This window comes from Papaver somniferum, unplaced genomic scaffold (assembly GCF_003573695.1).
Source record: "Papaver somniferum cultivar HN1 unplaced genomic scaffold, ASM357369v1 unplaced-scaffold_135, whole genome shotgun sequence".
Classification (NCBI taxonomy): domain Eukaryota; kingdom Viridiplantae; phylum Streptophyta; class Magnoliopsida; order Ranunculales; family Papaveraceae; genus Papaver; species Papaver somniferum.
Genome location: NW_020622713.1, coordinates 5,136,894 through 5,159,279, shown reverse-complemented (window position 1 = coordinate 5,159,279; position 22,386 = coordinate 5,136,894). Strand labels below are relative to the sequence as shown.

General features: G+C 35.7%; 2 protein-coding genes across 2 annotated transcripts; one reads left to right on the top strand and one right to left on the bottom strand.

Moving 5' to 3' along the window:
* The first annotated feature begins 409 nt into the window (after positions 1 to 409).
* LOC113333891 lies at positions 410 to 5,557 on the top strand. The gene is made up of 9 exons (XM_026580255.1): positions 410 to 877; positions 1,783 to 1,867; positions 2,469 to 2,520; positions 2,699 to 2,774; positions 2,932 to 3,014; positions 3,947 to 4,043; positions 4,497 to 4,542; positions 4,672 to 4,766; positions 4,851 to 5,557. Exons 1-9 carry the CDS (start codon positions 787 to 789, stop codon positions 5,216 to 5,218), a joined length of 993 nt encoding a protein of 330 aa, XP_026436040.1. The 5' UTR covers positions 410 to 786; the 3' UTR covers positions 5,219 to 5,557.
* An 81-nt stretch (positions 5,558 to 5,638) lies between these two features.
* On the bottom strand, positions 5,639 to 10,911 carry LOC113333890 (granule-bound starch synthase 2, chloroplastic/amyloplastic-like). Its single transcript, XM_026580254.1, has 8 exons — positions 10,256 to 10,911; positions 8,814 to 9,336; positions 8,446 to 8,510; positions 8,018 to 8,095; positions 7,823 to 7,933; positions 7,568 to 7,612; positions 7,140 to 7,313; positions 5,639 to 6,945 (listed from the first exon to the last, which is right to left on the bottom strand). Exons 1-8 carry the CDS (start codon positions 10,559 to 10,561, stop codon positions 5,989 to 5,991), a joined length of 2,259 nt encoding a protein of 752 aa, XP_026436039.1. The 5' UTR covers positions 10,562 to 10,911; the 3' UTR covers positions 5,639 to 5,988.
* Positions 10,912 to 22,386: the final 11,475 nt, after the last annotated feature.

Below are 22,386 nucleotides of genomic sequence, written 5' to 3'. Positions count from 1 at the left end.
ACCCGACAAGCAGCCGTCTGACTTCGATGGATACATTTTCCCGTCCAATTTGTCAAATCGCCCATCCTATAATAGCTCCATAATTGTCAATTCCGTCTATTTGGCAATTCCATTTGACAATTTGGACTTATCCTCATTACCCAAATGAAGAAAAAAACCAACCAACAAACACTACCCCAGTCGGCCAAGAACCCGACTCTCATACTTGGGTCGATTATTCAAGTCCTTCAGGACTTGGAGGACTCATAAAAACTCCTCTTATCTATCTAAAAAAGACGTATCCAAAAAAAAAAGAAAGTGAAAGGCGATAAGGGCTAGCCTCAATTTCCAGTGTTCTAAACTGTTTCTCATGTCTAGTACCTCTCCTCTTAGAATCCGGCATCAGCCAAATAACACGAGCAGCAAGCAATCGAGGTACACATGATCAATCCGCATTTCAAACTTCCAAATTCGTCGGTTGCGCATCCATTCCAAATTTCAATGACCGTTATTGACGGCCGGATTAAAATTATATCATTCCCCACTATTTTTCCTTTCCCTTACCCCCTCTCTGTCTCTGTCTGTCTATCTTCCATGGTGTGATGTTAAAAACACTTTTACAACATCACAGAGGGGGAGGAGAAGTCGGTCTTTTTCTGTCCACCACCAAACAAAAACCCTTCCTCAGCAGAAGAAAGACTCTTCGTTCAAAATTATTTATTTATTTATATTTCTAGGGCATCATCGTTCGTTTATGAAAATCCAACATCCGAACCCTAAATTGATAAATTATTGAAATTTAATTTAATGGATTCTTCTTCTTCTTCTCTGGGTTTAATTAACCAGGGTGGGGCTGGTGGTGGTGTTGATATCTTTGAGATTTACCAGCGATATTGTGGTAATTTTATTTAATTTTTTCTCACTCTTTCTGTTAACTGATTCTGTGTCTTTTTAGCTCCATTTCTTGTTTTTCTCTGAATTCCTAATATTAGATGCTGAATGTTTGATGGGTTTGTTAGAAGGAATGAACTTAATTGAAAAAAATTAGACCTTTTTTGGTTGTATGTTTGTTAGTGAAATTTTTCTGCTTCTTATGAAAAAAATTAGACCTTTGTGGGCATTAAGCTTATAAAACCCTTATAATCTTTTATGGGTTGATGTTTTGGGGATATTATATTAGTCTTAAAACCCAACAATGATGGAAGGAAATTCTGTAAATAAGTATGTGTAATCATGAAATTAGTGGATTATTAGCGAATAGATTTGATTTAGATGGGTACAGTGGTAAGGATTAGTGGGTTACTAGTGATGTACTCATCTTCTTAACACCAAATGAAGATAAAACTCGTGTACCCTGGGTTCACTATTACTTCTGAAGTCCGGATACATGTATAGTTGTAACTGAGACATGGAACGATAGTGATATTGGATGGGTGGCAGTAAATCGAACGTGTTTCGAGCAATTTTGATCTGTAAGAAAAGATATGTTAACACAGTTAGGGTCCTTCTTCTTAAGCAGAGACATGTGAGAACCTGTTTTTCGATGATCTTGTGGTGTCCCCGTTGTTTCTTTGAACTGGTTGCTGGCACCGATTAAGTGTAAGTGGTCTCCTCAGTTGAGGATGTCTTGCAAATATTTTGTTTCATCTCTACCGGTTCAGGTAACAATTGGTTTCCGTCTTCTATATGATTAAGTTCTTGTCGTGCTATTGATTGATGCGAAGTGAGTTGATTCTCTGTACTACCCTTCTGATACTTAGTAAGTGAAAACACTTCGGTAATGTGTTGGTATTTTCAATGTAGATATTCGGGCAAAAAGTGATCATGCTGGCTCAAGAGAGGCACTGGCTCAGCTTTTGAAGTTGGTGGAGTTAAGGGGGCAGACAAGGTGCAAATTTGTTCTCTTTCTAAGCACTTTGTGCAACATTATAAAAAATGAAGTTTAGATGCCTGTTTTTATATTCAGTTCCTTTTTGATTTTGGTGGCTTATAGTCTCGTGAAGGGCAGTAGTTTTGAAAGGTTTTGGTTTGAGTACCTCTTGGATACCTGTCATTGGCAGCAGTTTGATCTATTATCTTATGGTATTGCATGTTAGAAGAAGACAGGTATCCTGGAGTATCCAATGAGTCATATGTAGGTTGATAATTGATTGCTTCAAGACAATCCTGGTCTAGGTTCTCTTCATTAATTGTTAATATTTGTCTTTAGAACCAATCGGGTGGAAGAAATACACTTGTTAGGCCCTCACTGAGCTGAGGGTCTCCAGTTGAGTTCAACATCTGATATCAATTAAAAATAAAAATTCCAGATACATACCGTGTTAAGCTATAAAAAAACTTCTTTTCCTCGATGCCTTGGGCTGCACTAGTTTTCGATGATTAATTTGGGCTTAACTATAGTAATTGAAGCATGTGGTAGTATTTCATTGATTGAACTTTATTTTCATCCTTTGCTGTACCCATGAATTTTTGGTTTTTCCCTCTGGCAGGAATTCAGTTTCCTATGATCTCTCCAGGCTCATGTTACATTTGAACAACATAGTAAGTTAGTCTTTTTTTTTTAAGTTATATTTTAGCTACAAACATTATTATAAGCTATCTATTTAAATGAACATTTTACATGGCCTTATGAAATGTGAAAGATAGCTCTTTTATCATTTTATGTATGCTCTTTTGGCCTTGTGTGCTTATTGAAGTTCTTCTGGCGTTTCTATTTTAGGTAGATTCCAATCAATTTGCTTGCTTCTATGACTTTGTGTTCTTCATTAATCGGGAAAATGGACAGAAGAGCATCAGTAAGTTATCTTTTATATGTTGGACTTGGATATTTTTCTAAAAATCTAGCGAGAAATTGCTCAATTACTAATCTGTCTACTTCTTCCTCTTGTTTATCTTCTTGCTGATGTCTTCTTCTCATGTTACTCCATTTTATTTTACTGGAAAAACTTTCAGCTGTAAACAGAGCAACTGCTGCTTGGAGATTAGTTTTGGCTGGCAGATTCCGATTGCTTAATCATTGGTGTGACTTCGTTGAGGTATAGCATTTGTATAGCTTTTTAAGTGATCATCTTTTTTTGGACAACAGAGGAAGTCATTTCTTAAAACAAATCAAGTTGCAAGTAACATTTACTACATGTACTTCACCAGTTTTCTGTTAATGAGTTCTAGTTATACAGACTGCTAGTCCCTTTTGTTTTTATTCATGTTGGGGCATTCCTTGTTTACAACTTCCTAGGATGAATTCATGCATTTTTTTGGGTCAAAATTTCTTCTGGTTTTAGAAAAAAAAATATCACCTTCTTTTGTAGCTTAAATGTTAGATGTGGTAGTTCATATTGGGGAACTGATGCTTAAGTGTTCTGACTAGGGAAGTTCACATCAACCTACCAGGCTGATCAAATTGATTTGTGTTACTGAAAGCATGAATCCTGGTATAGCAATATAGTTAAACATCCTGGACCCAATCTGACTCGGGCCGATTTGCTAAATGAGTAACCCCACTAAATTTATAAATTACTAGAATCTTTAGTTCCCTATAGGGACCATCTGTTACATTAATTCATTTTTTTTTTGATGCATTATCACATTAATTAATAATTACTACCTATTGCTTATATTACGGTGCCTTATCAAAGTAGGAGAATTAAAAATTATTCATAAATAGCTCAAAAAGTTGATACCTTATTATTATTTCTCTAAATTAATAGAGTATGTTGGTTCCAAGACTATTAAGTTATTGAAGTTTTACCATAGTTTGTTCATAGAGCTGACATGGTTGTTACCATTACGATTAGTTAGTTGTACTATAAACTTATCTGTCAAACGTTTCATCCCTTTCAAGTGCATCTTCATGGAATTTGTAGATAGCCCATGAAACAAGTTTCTGACCCCTATTTGCCTTTCGATGAGTGTTTCGCTTCTTACTAAAATCTTTTCATGGTGACCAATTTATTTTATTTGATATCAGAAACACAAAAAGCACAATGTTTCGGAGGATACATGGCAACAAGTTCTGGCCTTCAGCCGCTGTGTAAATGAAGATCTGGGAGGGTATGATCCTATAGGTATTATTTTGTGTTTAGGCATCCTATCTATTGCCAGTTGCGCTGCTTAGTCAGAACTGCCGGTTTCGTGTTCTTTTATTTTGTCAAATGGTCAATGGTCGCCAGATATCTGGTATCCTCTACCCAAAGCCGTACCTGCTTATGTCTTTCCTTTCTACGTTATAGTAAGCCTAGTCGAATGCTAGGAATTGAAACATGTTACATATTTTTCTTAAACCATAAAGAAACTAGACTGAGTAAGACTACTTGGCGAAATTATGAGGTGCTGGACCTCAGACTGTAATTATTGTTAGATGACGTTTGCACCTTCTTTTGTATAATTTGTGGAAGCTGGTCCTGTCCACTTGTGAATTTGAACTGTTTTATTGGGATATATCTAGAAAAATGTACATACTTTTGAAGAGTATATCAGAAAAGAACAATTATGAAATCGTTTACTGTATCCTTTTTCAGGTGCTTGGCCAGTTCTTATCGATGATTTTGTGGAGCACATGTATAGGTATGATGTTATTTTCTGTTAATCACTCTTCACGTTGTTTTTATTTTCTTTCTTTCATCTGATCTTGCTGCTAGAATTTGGAATATATTTCTTTTCTTATTTGTTTCTGATTTTTTATTCATTTTGCAGGATCATGGTGCCAAACGATAGCAGTGGCAGGATCCTTAGTTGCAGCGCTCGTGGTCCAGAAGCCCCAACGTGGATACCCGACGATACCCTACCTGGTATGCATGAGAGTTTACGATTTCAAATTATTTTTTCTTTTTATTTTGATTTGATATGTCTAATGTAGTTCTCTTACATTGAAGGGCTGAAAGTATTTTCCGGATCAAAGAGGAAATTTCGCATGTACTGTGATAAATATGAGGTACCAGTATCAGTCGAATCTTCATCTGTAGTCTCAATGGATTCAGAGTATTCTAAAAGGAGTAGGGAGGCTACTTCCACCATAAGCAAGGAACGTGAAGCCTGGGAAGGAAACCCACCAGGAACTGATTTGGAAATGGTTAAGCAAAGTGGTTCCTTGTCTCCGCACAATTCCGCACCATGTGCAGTTGAAAGTAGTCTGGCGATGGGTTTTGCTGGTCTCTTCACTGCAGGATCTTGCTCTCCATTGGATAAGAAAAACCAAAGCTCTTTACAAGTAGGTGCTTTCAACTGCAATAGGGGATCATAGAAATAATAGTACCCAGAGTTGAAAATGTGTCGGACAATTATAGATGTGATAGTAGTGGTTGAGTTCGTTTTGCACAGTCCCAGTTGGTTAATGTTCCCTTCATTTTTTTAGACGTATAGATTCTCCGTGCCTTGCTATGAAGCACCCATTTTCCAGATAATTCCTACAAGGGGTGAAGAATAACAGCAGTGATTTATTTAGTTTTGTTTGTTTTGGAATGCCATTGTTTTCTTCAGCGTTATGGTGACAGTCAAAAAACAAATTCAGAATGTAATTAGAGTTGGTATAACACATTTTTTCCAGACAAATTACTGAAATCCATTTCAGTCATTGCCATTAGTTCATAGTATCATTTTTTTCCCGTTACATTTACATTTGTCTCTTGTTACTGTAAAATGAGAAATAAGAAGACAGAGCAGATGGTCCAAAACATTTTATTAACTGAAGCAACATTTATACAAAATTAGAGAAAAGAAACTCTCAGCTGCAGGTAGGAGAACCATTAAAAAGAACGACGAAATCTATCTCTTCAACTGCATTTTACTATTTTGGATGTCTATCCCCTTTATTCAACCTTATTAACACCAAGTGGTGGAGATGAGAGAAAAAACAATGAAGATGTCTCGACAATATTTACCAAGAAAACGACGTTTGGCAGTTTTCCTTCAGAGCGTATTTCTCGAGGACAAATGATTCCTCGTGGTGCCACCTGACTCAAATTACTGCCAGTAAACACAGATATAACCAGCTCGCAAATTTTCCACAAGAAACTACCACTGGTACTTGGCAGCAACGAGGACCTCCTCATAATTTTGAGCAGCACTATCCCAACTCAGATCCTGCATCATTCCGCGTTTCTGAATTCCCTTCCAACTTTCCTTGTACTCCCGATACGTGAGTAAGCAATTCCCCATTGCATGTATAAGCTGATCAGCTTCAGCCCTACCAAAGGTCCACCCCAACCCCGATTCATTATAAGGATCAAATTGGTGCACAGTGTCTCTAAGCCCACCTACAGCATGAACAACAGGAACGGTCCCATAGTTCATTGCATAAAGCTGGTTCAGTCCACAAGGCTCGAATCTTGATGGCATGAGTAGAATGTCAGCCCCGGCAGTGATTCTGTGAGCCACTCTCACAGAAAATCCAACCCATCCTCTAACCTTATCCCGATATTGGCCTTCAAAATGCTTAAGCATGTCTTCCAAATCTTGTCTCCCGGTTCCTAACATGACCAGCTGTATATCCTGATCCACCATCCACGGCATGGCCGCCGCGATGAGATCCACGCCTTTCTGGTGATCTAGTCTCCCGATGAAACCAATTAGAGGAACATCTTCGCGAATCGGCAGGCCAAGCTCTTCCTGCAGTGCTGCCTTGCATCTGGCTTTGCCAGTATGGAGGGTCTCTAGAGAGTAATTAGTGTAACCATCAGATTTAAGGTGAACATCCACTTGAGGGCTCCATTCTGTTGTATCAATCCCGTTTACAATTCCACTAAGCTTCCAATGGTTATCGTTTATAATCCCATCCAGACCCCAACCACCTTCTTGTGTTTTAATCTCCCAGGCATAAGCATTACTCACAGTTAATATACGGTCAGCTGTTTTCAAGCCAGCAGCAAAGATATTGAAGTGATCGCCACCCAGTGGGTCATACAACTTGAAATGGTCTAAGTAATGTCCAGGAAGATCGACGTATTTGAAATCGTCAACAGGACCACGGCCCTGGATGAAAGGTGATAAATAATAATTGGTTACTACATGATCTTCGAATGTCTTTTTTTTTGTAGCCCCTCAGATGGGAGTTATCAAATGTAAAAACCTCACTTTCCAAATGAGAAACTTGGTATTTCTCGTAACCTATTTAGTGATACTAAACTAAAAGTACAAACAATGCTCTGAAAGACAAGAGTAAATACCTGGTGTGCTATGTTGTGGATCACAAGGACGGACCGAGTAAAACTCATCAAACCATTGTCACGATAATAAGCCTTGAGATATACTGGTAATAATGCAGTGTGCCAATCATTTGCAATGAAAACCAAATTTCCGTCTCCATAGCAGACCCCGCCACATGGAACATACCAAGGAACCTGTAAAGCAATCTTGAACTTAAGATTCCAGATCAAAACTAGCATTCATATTCATGGTATGATTTCGGACATAATATACCATCATTTAAGTACCACTATTTCTTAATAGGCTAAAGCAACAATCACTATATACTGCATCACTGTACAAATGTCCATGCTCCACTTCACAGATTAATAGCTGATTTGCATACTTTGGCTATAATTCATATCTGTTTCTATAGAATCTCAATTTATGATTTAGTTTTAAAGTATACCTCAACAGCTGCCTTGCAGAAGAGAACCATACGTTTTAAGATATCCTGTAACAAAATGGGAAATAAAAAATTTGAAAATTATGTAGACATAAAATAGTGCAAAAGGTTAAGATGGGTGAAACAAAAGGTTTGAGTTATTAGACTTGGATAAAACATCTTGATCAAATGACATTTGAGCTTCAATGTTAAATATAAACTGAAGGCAAAGAAAAAATACACTGTAGACAAGTTTATCGAAGGTGAAAAAGATCTTACCTCCCGCTTTCCCCCGTATATATTATGCTCAATATTTCGAAATACTGGGCTATCTATAAAAACAAAATCAACACCATCAATGTAGGCTTGGAAGTAGTTTATCTCCATATTCTGCACAGAAGAGTGAATTAAACAGTTATTTTGTAGGCTATTATGCTTCAGAAGAGAGCCATATTACAACTAATTGCTGCATACCTGCCCATCTACTGTATATCTCCTGCGGACTCCTGTGTGTTCAGGTTCAGCATATTTTCCATAATATGGCGCCACAACCTGCAGGACAACACAACAAGGAGATCTTCAGTTCTTTATGTATAATTTTCCGACATATTGTACGAGTTCCAGGATAACAAAGTAAAAGTCATTATCAGTTGGTCACATGGATGCCAACTCGGTCATAAAATAGGTAAAAGACATAATTTGTATTTTTTTCCAATCCAAAACCGGGATGACCACTGCAACAAATTGAATAGTGCTTCAACATTTTCATAGAACACTTTTGCATTTTCTTCATTAACAAATTAGTACAAATAAGAATTCTTTTCAGTACTTTATGCTCGGCAAGTTTTGCTTGGACCAGTTATTTGGAAAATAGGATTATTTTATTTTATCAAAAAGATTACCATAACTCTATGTCCACGCCGAGCCAATGCCTTTGGTAAAGCCCCAGCAACATCTCCAAGTCCACCTAAAACACGTTAACAAAAATCAGAATCTGGATAATGTGAACAGAGTTGCTTAATATTTAGATTTTTACTTTTAAGTTGTATTTTTCAACACTACAGACTGTACCATTAATTTTAGCAAGCAAAGCACTGTATGAGACAGTAAACGAAAAAAAATCCTAAATTTAAACATAAAGCTACATAAGATTCTGATGTAATATCCACTCTCCAGAATCTTGATCTGTAGAAACACAATCGTTTTTGACAAATCAAGTTATGTCAAGCAGGAAATATTCATTAACGGCTAGCAATAATTTGGTAATTACCTGTTTTGGACCAAGGCGTACATTCTGCAGCTACCAATATAATATTCATGACATTAACTCCAGCCAGTGGAGGGGATCCGATGTTTTCTTCTACAGGAATTCCATTGCCTTCATTTTTCGAATCTCCAAAGCTCACATTTCCAACCTCCCCGGCCATTTCTTCTTTCACACTATAGGACTCAGAAGGTTTAAATTGATAAAATGGCACTTTCTCAGACCGATATTTTTCAAAGGAATCATTTGCTTTTGACATCTCTTGGGCATTCTTGTTACAGAGAACTTGCTCAGTTGGCAATTTTCTCTCAAGTACCTTCTCTTCTTCAACACCAACAGGAATATTAACTTCAGCTGAAGGAGAATACCTGCTAGAAGTAATTTCCCTTGCAGATTGGTCATCAATGTCACCTCCGCCAATAACGGGGTCTTGTATTGATTTATCAGTCTCATCGAAGAATATTATCTCGTCGTCTGACTGGGTAATACTCTTTCTTATAGAAGATACAAGTTCTTTCCTTTCTGCAATCTGTCAAAAGATAAGGACTTGAAGTGAGGCATACACATCAGAAAAAGAACAAGATGTAACAGGAAATTATAGCATTATAAGAAAAGAAAAAAGTACATACACCCTCAACTGACATAAAATAAAGTACTGAACATTGGAAAGAGAAAGTTATTCATTCAATTAAAGAATCCCTTGGTAGGCCTGTTCTAATAAACGAGTCTACTTTGAACAGAGAATATGATTATTATGCAAGTGCTCTTCTTGAGACTAAAATTGCAAATCCGATTTCTCACTCACTGCAAGATTGTGGGACGTATTGTGCTTAATAAGTCCACCCCTAGTGAAATACTAAATACGCATGATTAAACAGCATGTTTACTACTTACGGCTTTCACCTTAAATTTGGAATCCTTATTCCCAAAGATAGGAATTACTAATACTGCAGTTGGAACCAAACATTAAATTGTGAAGACGCTGGTTCAGCTTGAGATTGGAATAACTGAAACCGAATTTGAAATCTAGCAGGGACTTTGGTTCATAATTAACAAGTAGCACAGCTAAGGAAGATGAACCCTCCTGATGAATACGATCATAGGACCGCATTATAGATAACTGTTCTCTGTCACTCCCTACTTACCTCTGACACATCTCATTTTGACCCTAGATTGCGAAAACCCGACAAACCTGAACTCACATTAGGCACAGCAAGCTTGTTGGATCCACCAGTGGGTCAATTTTCTTTCTGTTAAACAAGTCCCTCCCTTGTTGTTCTAGACTTGGATCAAAATGCAATTTGTAATACTAGCAAGTCTTTTTAGATCACATTTGAACAGTGTAGATTTAGCGATAATAATAGAAAATGCATCAAACGGAAGGACTAATTAATGTAATTAAAAAGGGGAACATTCAGAACATAAATAAACAAAGTTAAAGACAAGACCTGTTGAAGCAACTCTTTTTGTAAAGCTAAAACCTTTTTGCTTTTATTAATAGTAGCTTGAATTCTATCCTCAGCCTCATCATTACCTCCATCATTACCACTCTTTCCAATTGCTAAAACCCTTTTGCTTTTATCTCCTCCATGCTCAACCTTCAATAATCCACATTTGGAGCCACCACAACCCAGAAAAGATCTTTCTTTAGAAGAGTAACAATGGAATTTAGGTCTATTACGAGTGTGAGATAGAACAGAGTTCTCCCTTGTTGCCCCAACAATGAAAGAAGGAGGAGATCCAATTGAAGCCATTAGAAAAAACCCAGATTATGAATTGATGATTGGAGCAAAACCCAGATTAAGAAATGCTGATTGGAGCAAACCCAGATGAAGAAATGATGATTGGAGCAAACCCAGATGAAGAAATGATGATTGGAGCGGTACCAAGGAGAGAAAATTGAGTGTGAAGAAGAAGAATTAAACGAAAAAAATGGTGAAATTTAAGAACAGCGGCCAAGTTAAAAAACATGGAAAAAATGGATGTGGGTGTGGGGGACTGGGGAGTGATACAATGTGTCACAATCTTCTTTGTGCCGGAAAGAAATTAAAATGTGAGATCAGATTTTGACGTGGAAAAACTACTTGGAGAGAATTTGAAGGAGGGATTTTTTTTTTTGGATGATGAAACAAGAGGCTGACAACAAAGAGTACTAGAAATGAGTGAAAAACTAATCTGACCTTGGAAATTGGAAGGAGAAACACGTGGTGATAAAATGGATAAAATGAAAACCATATTTTTATTGTTTTCTTTTAAATATTTTTATTATTGGATAAAAATTCTTATTATTAGAAACTAGTCGGAATCATGACAGACTAAGCTCCAATGGAATACTACTGTATGAATTTTTTCTGCCGAGATTTCGCCAGCTGCTCTATCATTGAGATTTATTGGTTTGCTTCAAAATATAAAAAAAAATCGTTCTTTCACGTGCAAACCTCTGGAAGAAATCGATCGAGATCCCGTCCGATAAGGGATCCAATGGTAGTCTTTCCAACTGTTTTATCATTGGGATAAGTGATGAGGCGTGCAGATCCTTTACTCTTTCTAAGGTGCATGGCAAACCAACCATATTACTATGCAAAAACAATTTGGTTATAGAAATCTTATCGAGCGATTTTATCTAGAGCGACAGTTATGGAGATCATCGGCGATATTCATCATATCGCTCGATATAAACAATACGAAACCTTCTCTTTTTTCTTAAACAAAAATCTTTTATCCATAACTATTTCTCGCCAAATTGAGTTTGAAACCAAAAGGACAGATAAAAAGAAAAGTTAAGGACCAACCAACACCCCGACGACTGATTAAATTATGAGCAGAATAAAGAATTTGAGTTCGAGAATATTAGAGATCTAGATGGGGATGTTGTATTCCCTGCACACTTATCTGGCCATCCAGAACGAGTTAATTCAGTCGTTCCAAGAGGTGGGTGGTCTGAGTTCAATATGATGTTCAAATACCTTCACCATGTTGTTCAAGAAAGATTCCAAAGATATTCCTTGGTGGCGTTTGTGATTTTATACAACCTCTTTGTTCCTTGAATATTATGAGGAGCTTGAGCGTGTGTTTTGTGGACAATAGGTCAATGTTTGTTTCCAAATGTTAGCTCGATGACATTATCTAGTGTTATCGAATCATTAAAAGATTTAGAGGGAGCAAAAATGTATTACTATGGGTCTCCAGATTTTTTGATAACTTTACGTGACCTTCTGTATATGCTTTTCGTGTACCAAAGAAAGCCTGAACGGTTTTTAGCGGAGAGTGTTGAGTAAGACTCCTTTCTTTATTTTCACCATTCATTTATTGTCATCACAAATTTTTACATGGTAAATGTATTAAACCAACAATGTTATTATTTACGGTATCGCTGGTATACTTACTTCCGTATTTATGAACGTTAATTTCACAATGATAACGTCGTTTTTCCAGTCGTATGGAAGTATGATTCAGATAATTGGACAAAATGAACAGGTTGAAGATGGTCAACATGCTTCCTTTGTCCATATGATCCAATAGTCGTATAAATTAAGTAACAACATTGTTGACATGTCATATCAATCAATCCCTGAGTTCGAAGATGTGGAAGCCCAAGGGTTGCTACAGTTAAGCCTTAAGGGGATTTTTGTACAATCTTACTTTTGAAAAGGATATGTTTGGTATTATGGTAAAAGACACCTTCTTCTGTTGCAGCTAAGAAAGGTGAAAGCCATCAACCCCTATCCAAGAAGAGAGAATTCTCATGATGATTGGGAGAAATTGATTGGGGATGAACAACATTGGGAAGAAGATGAAGATTAAATCCAAGAGGATCGCGATGAAGTTGATTACCTTTCTTGGTTCAAACAAGGAAAATATTGTTACGGAACCGCAAAATTTGGGTCGGGTCCCAACTTTAGATGATGCCATTTATTGGTGAATATCTTCCTTCCCGACCTCCACCAGAGACGGACCACATACTCTCATATCTCACTAGTGCTTAGTCAAATGGGTTAGTCGTCGACTGTCGCACCATTTTATTGGGACTTACAAACGATATCTTCGTATGGAGAATATATTACTGTGCCAATTATTCCTTCTAGTGGTCTCGAACGATCTTATCCATACTGGGGAATATAAGCTATATCATAGATGTATCAGAACCAATTGAACGCTTGTAAGGATCTACCACATAGATTTTAGAGATTTCACTTGATTGAGATGCAAAAACTCATGGATAACATTGAAAATGCGGGGGTCGAACAACCCCACCCAATATTTCGATTAGCAATATGTATGGACTAACTCCAGTATACTTTTAAGAGAATCAACTAGACAGTCAGACTCAATCTTAATAAAAAGTATATCAAAGAGTTTATATCTCAATCTCTTGATTTAATCCTTACTCAAGCAAATAGAAATTTGCGAGTCTAATTAAAATCAAGAGAGATAACTTGGATGGTACCAAAGACCAATATCCAAGGATCAATCAATTTCAATAAACAACCAAAGGTTGGATTTCACAATTGATCGATACAACGCACAACCTGTGATATTTCAATTATATAACTAAATATAATGCGGAATAGAAATAACACAGACACCAGAAGTTTTGTTAACGAGGAAACCACAAATGCAGAAAAACCCCGAGACCTAGTCCAGATTGAACACACACTGTATTAAGCCCTTACAAACACTAGCCTACTACAAACTAACTTCAGTCTGGACTGTAGTTGAACCCCAATCAATCTCACACTGATACAAGGTACAGTTGCGCTCCTTACGTCTCTGATCCCAGCAGGATACTACGCACTTGATTTACTTTGCTGATCTCACCCACAACTAAGAGTTGCTACGACCCAAAATCGAAGACTTTAATAAACAAATCTGTATCACACAGAAAAGTCTATGGTAATAGATAAATCTGTCTCCCACAAAAATACCTACGAGTTTTGTTCCGTCTTTTGATAAATCAAGGTGAACAAGAACCAATCAATAACCCGGACTTATATTCCCGAAGAACAACCTAGAATTATTGATCACCTCACAATAATTTTAATCGACTAGCGAAACAAGATATTGTGGAATCACAAACGATGATACGAAGATGTTTGTGACTTATTTTCGATCTTGCCTATCAGAGATACCAATCTCAAGCCAATCTTACAATTGTACTCGTACGATAGATACAACAAGATCTGATCACAAAACTACAAGATAAGTAGTCCGGTCTGGCTTCACAATCCCAGTGAAGTTTTTCAGTCGTTAACCCATAGGGTCTCAAGAAGAAACCTAAGGTTAAAGGAGAAATGAGTATAACTAACACAACTAGTATCACACAGGAGGTGTGAGGATTAGTTTTCCCAGTTGGTAGAGTTCTGATTTATATAGTTTTCAAATCAGTGTTTGCAATCAATGTTAGCTTAGTAACAAAGCATTTAATATCCACCGTTAGATGAAACCTGATTAGATTCAAGCTAATATCTTTCAACTGTTAGATCGAATATTAGTTTGTCATACACAAATGAAATGTATTTATTTTAGGTTTGAGTAACCGTACCTAAACGTGTACACTTAGATGGTTCACACCAGTTAACCAAAAGGTTAGCCACATGAGTAGTTTCATATCCACCATATTCATCTTCACCATAACTAGTTCTAATGACTTCAAAAGAACTAGTTAAAGAGTTGTTCAATTGCTTAGATCTTTTGAAAGACACAATTAAAACAAAATCGGTTTGATTCACTTGAATCGATTCATGAACATTATAGCCACGGTTTGCAAAGATTGCATTCCTTACTGTTTAAATGTTTAAGTTCATGAACTGACCGATTTGATAAAGTAACCAGCTTAAGTATGCTTACGGGTATGCGTACTTAAGCAACCGGATTTGAGTTGGTTTTGGTTTCCAAACTCAGCAGAAATTTTCGGTTCAAAAACTTCTGCCAGTATGCGTACGGGTATGCATACTTAAGGTGACTAGTTAAGAGTTTGACAATTCCCAAACCCAGCAGAAATTTTCGGTTCAAAAACTTCCCCCAGTATGCGTACGGGTACGCATACTTAACCTGTCTCCTTCACCAATTCCGTACACACACATATGCATACACTTGGTTCCCGGTTCATGGATTTATACACCAATGTGCGAACACATTATGTATGCTTATATCCAAAGATTGTTACATAATCTCAACTCTACACTTTAATCATTTAAACATTCTTAGAGGATGTTATATAGTTGTTATTCACAAACTATTTTTCATCAAAGCAATTTTCAAGATATTGAAATGTCAACATGAATTTCGTCACAAGTAAAGATGAACTTGGCTAAAGCGAAAGCTTACCAACATATATTTCGAGAAATAGATAGGCGAGTTAAACTCGGCTCGAAATAGCAAATGTACATAATTGAAATCTATATACTTAACGACTTTTGCCTCAAGAGTCGTATAATTGAAATCTACATGATGTTTGATATCACTACTGCGTCATATTCCAGTTAGTGGGTAGAAGTCATTGAAATTTGAGAAGTCATGGAAGTTAGAGAAATTTGAGAATTCGTTCAACCAAAAAATGTAACGATACAGAGTTCTACTCCAGATATAGTGGTAGATACTTTATGTACCAATAAAATAATATATATATAGTGGTAGATACTCAAGTACCAGCAGGTGATGACATCAATAACATGGAAACAACTCCTAGAGGTTTGTTTAACCAATTTCCAACTGATATTATGACTCCTTGTGGTGGATTGAACATTGAAGCAGTTAGGAAAACTATTCTTTATACCCCAATTACCTCAAACACATCAGCATTTCACCTATATGCACATTGTTATCGTGTTCCCATCCGCCCGAATGTTCTCGTTATTTTTCAAGGTATTGATGATTCTATTGAGACTCATCCTGCAAGTGAGACTTAAACCGGATCAATCTCTGCTATGTTGAACAACAGTCTTATCTCTGAAAATCAAAGTTTAAAAATAAAATTTAATAGCCTTCGGAAAAACACAAAAGTCAAAGTTTCGTAACGTTAACACAAACTAATTCCATAAAGTAGAGATGCTCTCTTTCAACTGTGAGGTTTAACAAATATCTTGAAAGAGCATTAAGAAAGGTTATGGAACAAGGTCTAGTTTTTAAGTTAGGTCAAGCTTATGTTTACAACCAATGAATCTGATTTAGAAGCTGAAAGATATGTAGATGAGGATTTAACTAATTAATCACATCTAATACATATATTATCTTTTAAACATAGAGCAGAAGATATATAATCATACTTCGAGAACACATGTTCTTTATTGAAAATAAAAGATTAAAGAACAGAACCAATGGTCGTGAAATATGGATCAGAACAATGAACATACAATAAAAGAATGACATGATATGGAAGACATGTTTCGTGAAATAATCCAGAGAGGTTGAAAACTTTATGTTTAAAAACTGTGAAATGTGTAAAACTTGTTAAAGATCTCGAAGCATTGAGACAAAATGATTCTCAACAAATACTGATTCTTGAAAACAAAGTAAGTGCTAGTCTTTCCCGGGAGAATCAAGTAGAGAAAATTTTAGATTATGCTCTTAAAAATATCAAAAGATTGGAAAGAGAAAATAATATGAATAAGTCCAATAATAGCGTGCAAAAACCTCAATGTTAGGAGCAAGTAGAAATCATTTTGATACACTAGGATTGTCCTATCAAGGAATGATGTGTGATACACTACGATTGGGCTATGAAGGAATGATGTTCATAGTTCTTGTAAAGAGGCAAAGTTTGTCAAAGATAGAAATATTCTCCAAGCAATCACATTAATTAAGACTAATCATTAATGAAAGTACTTTTACTAATGTCAAACCTATCATATCTTCAAAGTATGGAAGAAACAAAACTATCAATCTCTAAAGAAATTGATTCCACGGTGTTATAAAATTAAATGTTAGAGCATTACTTGGTTGAACCCACAAGTTTTGATATCTCAAGCTTATTGTCAATGTTAGGTGATCAAAACTAAATATTGATTTCTAGTCTACTAAGTTAAGTCTTAGACTAGGTTATAATTTTTAGTTGGGTATCAGAGACCACCCTTGAAGACTGAAGATCAACGACGAAGACTTTTGGAGAACTTATGTATCAGGTATGTGAAGACCGAACCATTCTATCTATTGAGACTATGGCGTATGACTTCTACTAGATTTACTAATAAGAAGTTTCCGAATCAAGCTTGGCTTGTGAAAAGTATCGAAATATGATTCTAAGCAAAGATGTTCAACGGTCCTTAACAATATTAGTTTAATGAATTAATTTGTGGATCAATTAAAAATTTTCCATGCAAATGATTTTGTCACATGTGAATGTTTCAAACATCATGAGAGAAATATGATTTTATGATATTTCTACTCAGGGTAGGTTGGCAAACTAGTTTGCAAACCATATATATATATGAGTTTCAGAAATACAGGAAAGTTGGCGAACCAGTTAGCAAACCACAAGTTCAGTTGGGTACAATTCATGAACCCTATTGGCGAACCGTGGTGAACTAAATTTCTAAGTTGGTTTTAATAGGCTAGCAGTTGGCGAACCCGGTTCATGAAATGTTTTCAACTGAGATCAATAGTCTAGTAGGGTTGGAGAACTCGGTTCACGAATCGTAGTATCCTGACTCGTGAACAAGACTTACGGTTCATGAACCGCTCTACCAAATGTACCGGTTTATATTTTAGCAAATGCTTAAAGACTTATTGTTAATATGTTTATCATTGCTAGAACTCTCTTAAACATTTCTAAAACTTCATTGATCACTTAAATAATTATATGTGTGTACATCATGATTAAACTCTTATGTGTTTGAATGAATATCAAATTGCTTTTAGTTTTTTGGCTAACTTTCTAAACCGAACGGTCATTATACACGGTTCTTTAACCGGACCTACGTGTGTATTCTTCTATTATATTTGTCAAGAATAGAGTTGGCTTAATTCTCAAGTTATCTTTTAGATTGAATTATAAGAAACCCTTGGTCTTGGAAAAACTATAAATAGAGATGCTCTTTCAAATGGGAAAAACAATCCCTGACACTTGTGTGTCCTAGTTGATTCTAGAGTCGTCCTCTAATCTCTATCGACCTAGGTTTCCCTCTGAGAAACATAATTGGGTCTACAACTAAAAGACTTTGCTTTGGGGATTTGTGAATCCAGGTCCAACTATCTTTACCTTGATGGTTCGCGTATCCTGATCTTGCTTTTATGTTATTGAGGTTCTCGTAAGCTCTTCTAGGAGAGATATAGAAATCACAAAGTTATCTTCGTCTCAGACTTTGAGATTCCTCAAGATAAATATATGAAAACTGATCTTATTTGATATTTTAAAGATTGTTCTTGAGAGTTGGTTAAGAATCCAGGATGCTTTTCGGGATTCATAAGTTTCAAATTTGTGAGTTTTGCTAGCTTTGTCTATTGCAACAAATTTCCTCACCTTGATCTTTGATATAAAAGGAAATCAAATAGGCTTATCTGTTAGAGGCAGATTGGTATCAAAAGTATTCACTTTGGATGAAGCAACTCTTAGGCTATAAAGGACATCAGCTAAGGGAATCAAGTGCGTAAAAACAAGGTTCAATAAATGTAAGAAGCACGACTACAACTAAATCTCTTGAAGAGTGGGTTCGGTCTCAACTATATTCCAGTCCGAAGTCTCATAGTAGGCTACTTTATTTAGTGGCTCACTACACTATTATGTTCATATCTGGACGAGCTCCCGAGTTTTTTCTGTTGTTGCAGTTTCCTCGTTAACAAAATTCTTGTATATGTGCTTTTTAGATTTTCCACATCTTTTGATTGTTAAAAGTATTGCATTAGTTCATACTTGTACCAAAGACGAAAACGTTGGGTGTATTTGGGATCCCCTGCGTTTTCAATGGTAAAGAAGGTTCGTGTACTAACGGTGTCACAACCGACATGCCGATTTCTTCTTTAGGTAGGAGGAACCAGTTAACGGATTCCGAGTGTGTTCTAGAAACCATCGAAGTTGATTTGAATGTTGATTTGGTTAAATTAATTGATAACCTTTGTCATGAAAAACAATGATTGATAATAAAGTTGATGGATTTCATTGAGAACTATACATGAAGAATTTCGATCTTCAAGAAGGATCTGAAAGATAAGTGGTTCTTCAAAATAAGTTGGATGTTCAAATCCGTCTCAGTGAGGATTATATTACCAGTGAGGGAATATATAAAAAGTGAACATATAAATCTTTGAAGATTCCATGTCATAATTATGTTTACTCTTGTTTATAAAATTTTTGTCAATCAGGTGATGAACGAGGTCCCATCTTTGTTAAATATTATGTGACTTAGATTTTATCTAAAGGACCTAATGACGTTCATACTAATTCTGTAGGTTCATGTATGTTCTGTGGTTCATTCAACCATTATGAACATACTTGTAAGTTCTTTAAACAAAAGCTAAAAGTTGTCAATGTTTTGCATAAGAAAGATGGAATACTTTTGTTCAGCATTGAAAGACTTACGAAAGGCATGACAAGATATCCTAATCCAAGGAAAAGTAATGTTAGTCTGGGAGATTTTACTTGAAGTCAACCTCAACCTTTTAATGGTTTTTTAATAGTAGATATAGCCGGTATATGACGGGTGACCTTTCATGGTTCGTTGATACGAATGATTTTAAGAGAGGAACTATAACCTTTGATGATATGAGTTGTTTCTATATTAGTAAAAAGGTTATGATCAAACTTCCAGGAGTTCCTGAAATCCATGATGTTGTTTACGTCAAAGGTACGTCTGCTAATCTCAAAAGAAATATACCAAGGAACTTGTTAGAAAGTTTGGTCTAGAACATTCCACTCCAAATCTCACTCCCATGGCTACTACTGGGAAATTACAGCGAGACGGAAAGGGTGTAAAAGTATATAAATTTTTTTTATAGATCTATTACTGGTAGTCTTTTATATCTAATGACAACTAAACCATGACATTTTGCTTAGTGTCGGTTGTTGTGCAAGATTTCAAGCAGAAGGGTCCCATCTTGTTGTTGTAAAAGATTCATCCGATATGTTAATCACTGTCTTGCATATGGTTTATCATTTACCTTTGATACTAACACTGAACTTACTATATATTCTAATACAGATAGGGCAGGTTGTGTGGAAGAAAAAAAGAGCATATCATGAGAATTGTTTCATGTGAGTCTAAATTTTGTGGCTTGGCATAAAAAGAAAAAAAAACATTCCCTGTCTACATATGAAGCCGAATACATTGGTGCGGGTTTGTGTTGTACACAAATTCTATGGATGAAAAAAATGCTTACTGATTATGCAATTGATTCTGGAACTATGAAAATATTTTGTGATAACCCAAGTGTGATTCGAGTTACAGAGAATCCCGTTTAGCACTCAAGAAAAAAACACATTGACATAAGATATCATTTTATAAAAGAACTCTTTGAGAATGTATTGTCAAAATAGATTTTTTCCTTCTGAACGTTCTCTTTTTCGTAATTGACGTAGAGAATAGTTATTGTTGATCATTATTCTCACTAAAATCTCGTACTTTAGTACCTTTAACATTAAGATTTTTATTTTTAACTTCTTTTTTCGTAACTGGCGAGAAGAAATAAAAATTTGGATACAAATTTATTTTTTTCGTAACTTATGAATAAATTTAAAGTCCAAGAAAATCCTTCTCTTGTGACTAGAGTAAGGTCACTCATACTGTTCTTCCGAGAATGTCGGAATTACATTAAATGAGGGAGAGTTCTTCTGAGCTATGGTAATATCTTTGTGGGTTGTGCAGATGTGGAATTGTAGGAGATGCTTTCCCCTTATGCCTCTATGATGCAAATCGAGATTTCTTGGTTGAAATCGTCTAAACTAAAGGTTGGTATATTTTCTTTAGTCTTAAAACTCTTTTGATTTATTAATGATTATCCCGATTTTTCACCTTTGCCAATTTTGTTGACAAAAATTGGGAGAATTATTAAGTAGTATCTTACTACATTACATATGGCTTTACCGAGCTTCATATAAGGGGCAGTGAATTATTATCTCTAGGTTTTACCTATTTTGCAAAAGTAGTATGTATTGACAAAGGGGAGAACATATCACCGTAGTATTGTTTCAAAATTGTGGTGCAATTAAATTTTGAGGAAGGTAACAATACTATGTTTTTGTATAACAACCAATGAGTAGAGTGATTACCTCATTTTATCAAAGATCTTTTTGAGTTTTCTCAACTGATCTTCAACAACAAAGTGCTGAACGAACACATGCAGAACATTAGAAGAACTTGAAGTGCAAAGAAATCAAGATGTGTGTTGACAAACTAAGGAAATCAAGCATAGTGAATTGAGCTAAAAAGTTTGTTTATTTTCGTATCCATATGTACTGAAAAAAATCACTAAAATTGATAACACTACACCAAATTCAAGGATTAGTAACTAGAAGTAGCAACAGCTTAGCCTCTGGTGCGAATTTTCAGTTGCAAAAATCTTGCAACAGTTTATTTCAGTTACAAAACTCGCAACTGTTTGACTTTGTTACAATTCGCAACAGATTGGAGATGTACGCGTGAGACTCGTGAGTGTGGATACCCACACTTTCAAGCTGACTCAGTTTCAGCCCATTCAGATAGTCAGCTTCAAAACTGACTCAGGTTTAGCCTATCTCATTTTCCATCTTATCCTCTTTCGAACAGAAATCTCATTCTCTCTCTCTCGTTCTCTTCTCTCATGTATGAAATTCGAATGATTTGGTGATTTCAGAGATCACAAGTCTCAAATCAATCCGACCAATTCATTTTCCGACTTAGGGTTGTTAGGTTTACGTATAAAAGTTGTTTTAGGGTTCAGTTATTCTTATCTAGTCTCTAAAACCTCTGCACAAAGAAGAAGAAAATTCCTAAACTTCCCATTTCCTTTAAGTGTAATGAAGTGTTTCGCTTAAGGTCATCTTATGTTTGATTTTTGATTCTCGGTTTGATTAAATCTGATTTTATGTGAAACCCCTTTCTGTTAGATTAACAAGAAAATGCTAACAGTCTAGGGTTTTTTATTTGAGAGACCATGAAGAGGAACAACGCTTTCCTCATCAAAGAGTTTGCAAATGGAAATCAGATGGTTCCGATCTGTAATGAACCGAACAATTTATACAACGTTAACTCCTTCAAACACTATGGTAAGGAGAATCAACACAACTGGTCTTCTACTTTTGAGTTATGATTTGGATTTGTTTTGATTTTGTTGGGTTAGATTTTGGTAATGACTTATTGTTGTTGATGATTTGGGGTATATTTAGCGAATGCAAAGACAAATTCAATTCAAGATGGAAATGATTCGTGTATTGTTCTTGCAACTACTACTAATTTTGGTGCATATATCATAGTTTCTAGCTAGGATTCGTTCTGAATAATACATTAAAGTTTAAACATTAAGTTAAATGTTAACAACTTAAGCATAATTGTTGTCATTAGGTGGATTTTAGTTTTAAGTTTGATCTTTGCTTGTATATTTTTTTTATGTTCAAGGTCATTGTTAGGTTTTTGTTTTTTTCCCCTGTGATAAGCTTAGTTTCAGTTCTCTT